Raw genomic sequence first — 7,512 nt, 5'->3', positions numbered from 1 at the left:
AGTGCTTGGGGTCTCACCTAGCTAATCTGCAAATAGCAGAACAGCATTTTCCTGCAGGTCTGTGAAAAGGCTAATAAAATTAATGGTCTGGCTTGGTCGTACTCAGGAAATGTTAAATAGATGGTTCCTCATCAAAATAAGGAATGCAAGACCAGGCATCTCTCTTGGTCTGAACTGCATCTTTTTTGTTCACGCAAAACTAATCTTGTCTCAGAGGGTTATTACATTCCAGGTAGCTTCTGACAACTATGTATTTCCTTGTTTCTGCAATTCCAGTTTTCAGAGTTCTCCCCTGAACCACAAGGAAAAGAAATAGCAGAAGGTCAGACAAAAATGTCCAGCCTTCTCAGACAGCTATAATGGTAATCTGGCACGCCTGGTTTCCTATCTGGAACTGTTGGTCAGATATTCCTCATCAACCACAAAAATCCACGTGTTCCTTTGTCTCAAAGACTACGCTGATGAAATATCTTGGCTCGTTCATTGCTGTGTTTGAGACATGCCTTTTTTAAAATACATGAGGTGAGAATTAGGTCATACATCGGGGTTGTCATGAACAGCTGAGACGTACACTTCAGATCCAAGTGTGAAAATGAAATCTCTGACAGAATTCCCTTGCTTCTTGTATACATATCAAAATAGGTTCCTCCAAGATCTATATTGATCCTTTTGAGCTGCATAGTCATATCCATACTTACCAAAATGGTGAAAGACAGCATTTCCTGGAAAACAGGACTTTGGAGCAGTATCTTAATAACTTGAAAGAGCCTTATCTAAAAAACAGCTGATGATTTATTGAGACTCTCAGTTTGTTACTGCCAATGGTGGGCCACACTATCAGATGGAATATTCTGGCAATGATTTATCTAATTACTCTGAAATGCATTTTCCATTTCATAATGCTATTTAAGATTAGCATATGGAACGCTAGAAATAAACCAGAACATTGATTATGCACATGTTAGTCTATTCACATTTAGTAAGACGCTCTTAAGTTCCTGAAAGAAGACTACATGACTAAAATTCCAATTTGCAGCTTTTAAATGGGGAAAATATGATATATTTTAGAAACAGAAGTGTTGTATTCTCTGGTATGCCATGTTCTTGTTTACGGAGTTTAGGTGATGTACAGAAGACTTAGCAGTGAAGTGAATTACAACAGTACTCACTTTATGGCTCTTTTACACTGGTGTATTTGGCTGGTGCCAAATCCAGCACACAATCATCATATTGAAAATGAGAATTTAGTTAGGCTAGAACGCATAACTAAATAGGTCCCTACACCATGTGACAGTAGATGCTTTAAATATAGAGTGATACGCTGACATGTATCATCTGAAAAACAGAACAGCTTATTGAGTTATGCCACCTTTGCACAGAACAGACATCTACAGACCATTTCAAACTTTCAGGAAAATGAAATAAGGAGGACACACAAGAGTACTTGTTCATCTAACGTCCGCAAAGGTTTTGTGTATGGAAGCCAAAATTCCTTTTTGGTTTTGGCTGGTAGTAGGAACGTAAGTTGATAAACTGACTGTCTTCTAAAACATTTTTGCGTGTTTGGCATCGAATACATGCCTGTTTGGTGAATAGTATAATGAACACAAAGAATTACTGTGTTAAGGCATTTTTTGAGATCTGTGCAATTCAAAGTACCATCCTGATGGCTTGAAAGTGATTTGGTAACATGCTCTAGAAACTGCCAATGGTTGGAAGACTGGTATTCCATCAATTTGGTAAAATTTGGCTTATTATTTTCACTTACAGACTGTAGGCATAAAATTAATTTCATCTAAGATTAGCTGGCTTGCAATGCGTACTTCTGCAGTTGGATTAGCCTTCTTACCATATTCAGTGGACAGAAATATGATAGAGGCAATTCATACAACTATTTTTGAACATTAGGATGTGACTGAAGTGCTTTTTTTCTCTTCACTTACCATAAAAGGGAGCACAGAATGACAAACTGACTCGTAGGCAAATATAGATAGACGATGGGGTACCACTCCTAGGTACAGTTGTGCATTGTGACAAGAACTGATGCTCATGAGCTAAAACATCTACATGGGGCTATGTAAAACAAGAGTTGTATCTGATTTAGGTAAGGCAGGACAAGAATCTTCAGGAGACACTTCTAAGGCTGGTGATGGTATAAGAGACTAGCTGGCTCAACACATCATAAATAGGTCAGAGCTCACGTGCCTCATTGTCCTCACTTGTCATCACCTATGTGTGTGTGTGTATGGTTGGACTCGATGATCTCACAGGTCCTTTCCAACCATGAAGATTCTATGATTCCATATATCCGCATAACACAGTACAGCAGCATGGAGCTGTTGATCACGTGTTGCTTAGTAATGTACATTTTCCTTGCAGCATAGGTTGAATCCTACACTGGTACAATAGCTGCTGTGGTGAAGCGATTTTCAAACTATTTATGAGTATCCACATTGAACCTGATCTGCACTGGTATACGGATTTCTTTGGTCAACTGCAATTTTTTTTTTTCACTCACAGAGAAGAAGCCTGTAATCAATCTGATGTCCCAGGAAGGTGTAGATGAAAAGAGTGGTCTTCACCAATGTCAAACTTCATCATCATTATTCTCCAACCAATTGCTCTCCTGGATTTAGATTTTCGTAGTACCAATGGAGCTTGCTGATGACATTTTAGACTGGCCTTTTTCAGTGTGCTGCCAGTGTTCACACGTAGGCAAAACACAGCAAGCTATTCTGAGGTTGAAGAGCATTATGGATGCAGACAACAGGTGATCAGGAGCTCTCACTTACAACTGGCTAATGGTTCTGTACACTGAACATCACCAGTTAAGCACTTTTTGCTTGGTCAGATGTGCCAGTTGCTAGATGGATGGCTGACATCATGACCAACTTTACTGTAACTGGACATTCAGAGGTACACTTATTGTGTAAGTGTACCTTATACAAATGTGCTCTACTCATTGAGCAAAACTAATACAAACTATGTATTATTTACACTAATACGATGGAAAGACTCCATCTAGCGCAGCACTCCAATCTAAAAATTATACACTCGTTAGCAAAATCATTCACTTATGTCTCTGTTTTAATGAATTTTTTAAACATTTGTATCATCAGACAAAACATTTAGGTCATGAGAAAATATTTATTTCCAACAGCATGGATTTCGAAAATTAGTTGGAAGAAGGCATGTTCAATGCTATGGTTTTGCCAATGCTGGGTCAGTTGAAACAGTGTGTTGTAGTGCATATATTAACCAGTTACTTTAAGGAAATGCAAAAAGACATAGTGAAGTAGGAAGTGAGTACAAACATTCAAGGCAGTAAAAATGCAGAATACTGACACATGGCTGAAAAACGTACTTTTTGTAATGCTCTTTTAGTATCACACAAAACTAGCAACTCACTTTAAAACATTCCTTGTCAGCAACCATACTTCTGACCATATGAAACTGTTAAATTTAATACAGTCTTTCAGCTGGAAGAGATATTAAGGTCTAACGCTCATATCAAATGCTTAGATTTTGTTAGCTTTGCTTGTTATTTAAGATAGTTTCAAGGTACTACACCAGTATCACATAGGGTTTGGTTTTTTTTTAAATTGATTTGTACAGAAACATGCAAATAGTAATGCATGAGGGTCTTATATACTTGATTATAATTGGATGTAGTATTGATAGAGCACACCAAGCTTTTTTTGTTACATTTTATGCTGAACTGTTCCATTTCCACACCTACCAGTTGCCATCCTAGTTCTCGTGGCTTACTGTGTAAAGCCAGAAAGTGGAGAAAGTAAGAATGTCTTTACTCAGGACATATATATTAATGAAAATAATTCTTTTATAGATAGATATATCTATCTACATATAATTAAGATTACATGGTATTTTTATCAGCATGAAATGTAAAAAAAAAGTTCTCCAAACACCCCAAACTAGTAGGAAAACACAGTTAACTGGCACAATACACTCTTAAACCAGTTTTGTATAAGGCTTCAGTTTTCCTGATGAATGGGACTAAATTTTTAAGTAGGTCTGTATACATTTTAGTCATTATAACTGTTCTATGTCACAATATATTCTTAATAAAATAAAAACTCTTGTGTTGTAATTAAAGATAGCTAGTTACCTTCTAGACAAATATGACCTTTTAGAGAGTAGGCTGTGTCTAAAGTATAAGAAGTAGAATTAAGGTGCTTCCATATTTTTGCTTTCATTCTTAAAAAGTACCCCACATAAACAATTGCAATATTTGCTTGCGGACATGCTTTTCTTTGGCTTTTACCATATTCTTAATAGCATGTGATCCCCCGTTGGAGAATTTTATATTCATTACTTACTTGATTTTGTAAAAATTGTGTTGTAAAACTTAATGGAACAAAATGTTGGATGCATTTCCTTTGTCACAGCTACACTTTTTCTCTTCCTTTCATAATTTCCGTTTGCATCAAGCAATAACTGCAAGCAACAATAAATTTAAAGCTAGATTTTTTTGCACGTTGTAAACTGGGTAGGACCAGGAGTTACTGACAAAACCATCTGGTCATGCAAGATTAGCAAATTCTCTGTATTCCAACGCGTTGCCATCTAATCTGTCCTGTTTCCCCGACACATACTAACACAATGAAGCTGGACAATGGTTCAACAGCAAGTGCATGTGATAGTTCTGGCAAGACTATTTTTGTTTTGATTAAGCACATATTTCATCCGGGAGGGGCTAGAAAAGCAGGGCCTTTTTCTTCAGGTCATTCCGCTTCCAAAGTGCCAGACGATCAAATTCCTCAATGCTCATTTTGAAGACTTCCTGGAACTCTTCAGGGGATAAATGCCTCTTGAAAATGAAAATACAAAAGGTATCATTAAGCTCTTCTGTGCACGTGAATATTTCTGCCCTTCCTAAGTTTTAAAACACACCACAAAATAATGCATGAGGATTTGCATTTAAATTCCCAAACTGCTTCTGGAAAAGACCGTATCAAAACCAAATGAGCTCAGAGTAGATGGGAAATAACATTATTGATGGCAGTAGGAACTTTAAAAAAAACCAAACCACTTTTCAATAGAGTTCCAACTGAGCAGAAGCTGTGGTCCTCGGAAAAATGATGTGTTTATACATGGTGCTTGATGACAGAGCATGCCGAGACAAATTTAAGCTATTCCAGGACTTTAAAGAGATTGATAACAACGTAATTTCAGAGTTGGATTTGTTTTGCCTTGATCTTTAATGAGAGTGGTGGATGCCACACTGGTCCACTAATAGCAGCCTTGTAACAAAGGACAGAGCACACTGCTAAATTCTTAAATCCAAAATGTGCTTATCCATGGGGATAAACTCGTATCAGAAGCCCAAGCTGGATAACGATTTTGTTTTTAAATGCCAAGAACTATGCTTCTATTTGATGCTTTCATGATTCAGTATTAAAAAAAAAGAAAAGGGAGAGAGAAAAAGGGGAGAATACCAACATAAAGAATTGGAAGGAGGTAAGATAACAATTACCTAACAATTATTAATACACATACAGAAAAGGCAAAAAAGATAAATGTGTGAATTAGAAAGGAATATAATATAAAATTCTTCTAATAATTGTGGACTAACTCTTGTTCAAGCATGTCAGTAGTATCAGTTATAGTTCTCTATTTCTGATGTGTTAAGCACACACCATCTAAAAAGGACACATTCCGTGCAATGAGAATTACAAATTGCAATTTTTAAACATGGACTCCACAAAGATTTCCTTGAAACCTGGGACCAGCCCTGCAATCTAACTCTCTCCTCCCCAACTGAGCTTTTTACTTGAAGTTTCCAAGGTGCAGGTCTCCTTCCTGGACACCCCAGCAGACCTGTCCCAAGCACCTCAGCGCCTGCACCCAGAAATGAGCTTCCCAAAGCTACTAAGTGGAGGAAATGCTTGGACATCTCTCACACAGCAGAATCAGGCTCATCACACATTAGACAACTGCATTATTTCAAGGGAGGGATATTGGCCTTTTCCTTTTGTCTCACCGCCTCCTGGTTGCAGGACTTCCCAGGAGGTGGGAAACCTGAGTTCAATGTCCTCATCACTTGGAAGAGGCTCAAAACGGCCATTTAGTCCACATCACTCACTCTCGAGATGCATGCCAGCAAGCCAGCCAGGAGGGTAGTTTCAGAGGAGATGCAGTCCTCATGAATGTGAATAATGCTGAGTGCAAGATGCTGAAGGTAGAGGGGAGCACAGCACTCCCCAAGGGAAGGGGGGCCACTGGGTCCTTTGGGCTATGTTTTTACTGGTAGTTCAAATAAGCCAAGGTTGTCTATCATTTGAATCCCGGTCCCAGCATTGTCTGGAAGAGTGCTTGCCACCATTAGCCAAAATCGTGTCAGGGAGCATGCTGACATGCCCTGGTAATCCCACAATAGTTTACCTAACCAGGATGGACACAGCCCCATTGGCCTACCTTACCCAAAGCTATTTTTTGGACAATTTTGACTTTCCACTTCCTAACAATGCATTTATATTTTCAATGTAAATTACCCAAGGAAAATTAATGAAATTGTTTGTAAGAAATCACTACATTTAATTACCTTCAATGGTCATTATGGGCCCTTGTGGTTTCTTAAAAAAGGACAGCCTTGTTTTTTTTCCCTTGAGATTCCACATATTCAGAACAACAGTGACTAATATTTTGGAACAGAGCCTTCATTTTTCATTTGACCAATGATAGCAACCCACCATAAGCACTATGCATAGCATGGAACAAACACGCCATGCATATTTGGCAAAGGAGATTCTGTTTCGCATGGAAATGAGCAACATCTGACAACGTATTTTAGAAACAATGTCTCACTAACAGAATTTAATTCTACTGGGTTTGGAAAGAAAAAGTAACTTCGCTCTGCACTGAACTTTTTTTTCATATTTTCCTGGTAATCCAGCGGACAAATGTGAGCAAGCTTAACTTCACTAATTTCTCACAGCAAGGAACCCGTCTGTAAACTTTGGGATTGAAAAAGAAGTCTGGATGAGCAAAGTATATCATATTTTGTTTTATGTTGCTTTCCAGATTGTGGGTAAGACTTGAGATCCTGAGACTCCTCACTCAGGAGAAAGCTGTAGTTCATACTCAAAGAGAAAATCAGAAAGCCCATACCCTGCAGGTAAATCCACTTTGCCAATCACACAAAACCATAGGAAATGTAAAACTTCAAAAGGAATGTTTCCACCATTTTTAATCTTGAGGTAAATTACACCATGTCTTCCTAGAAACTACTGTGGTCTCATCAGATCCGTTCCAATACTGAAGGTCAAGTAGGGAGAGTCCGCAAGCCCTACATCCGGCCTCTTCTGCTGGGTGTCGAATACTCACTATGCTTCCCCTCCCAACGAAGCTTGCCACCAGTCTCAGAACAAGCTCTGCAATTCCCCCTTTCCTCTCCAAGGCCGTACTTTGCCATTTATCATTTTGCTTTGCCCTCAGGCTTACTGAGTTTTCAGTCTGCAGGCATCTATCCAAGCCAGTATGAATTAGATT

General features: G+C 38.4%; 1 protein-coding gene across 9 annotated transcripts in view; it reads right to left on the bottom strand.

The window, feature by feature from the left end:
* Window positions 1-3,066: 3,066 nt before the first annotated feature.
* The window catches only part of ABLIM2 (actin binding LIM protein family member 2), a 148,064-nt gene continuing 143,618 nt past the window's right edge, over window positions 3,067-7,512 (bottom strand). For all 9 annotated transcript variants that reach the window (XM_063337143.1, XM_063337144.1, XM_063337145.1 and 6 more), the window contains one exon: window positions 3,067-4,831. In XM_063337143.1, the coding sequence (XP_063193213.1) occupies window positions 4,718-4,831 (114 nt within the window). In that variant the 3' untranslated portion in view covers window positions 3,067-4,717. The remainder of the gene's footprint in view (window positions 4,832-7,512) is intronic.

The sequence above is a fragment of the Chroicocephalus ridibundus genome, chromosome 5 (assembly GCF_963924245.1).
Source record: "Chroicocephalus ridibundus chromosome 5, bChrRid1.1, whole genome shotgun sequence".
In the NCBI taxonomy this organism is placed as follows: Eukaryota; Metazoa; Chordata; class Aves; order Charadriiformes; family Laridae; genus Chroicocephalus; species Chroicocephalus ridibundus.
The sequence above is the reverse complement of the archived record's forward strand: the minus strand, read 5'-3'. Positions and strand labels throughout refer to the sequence as shown.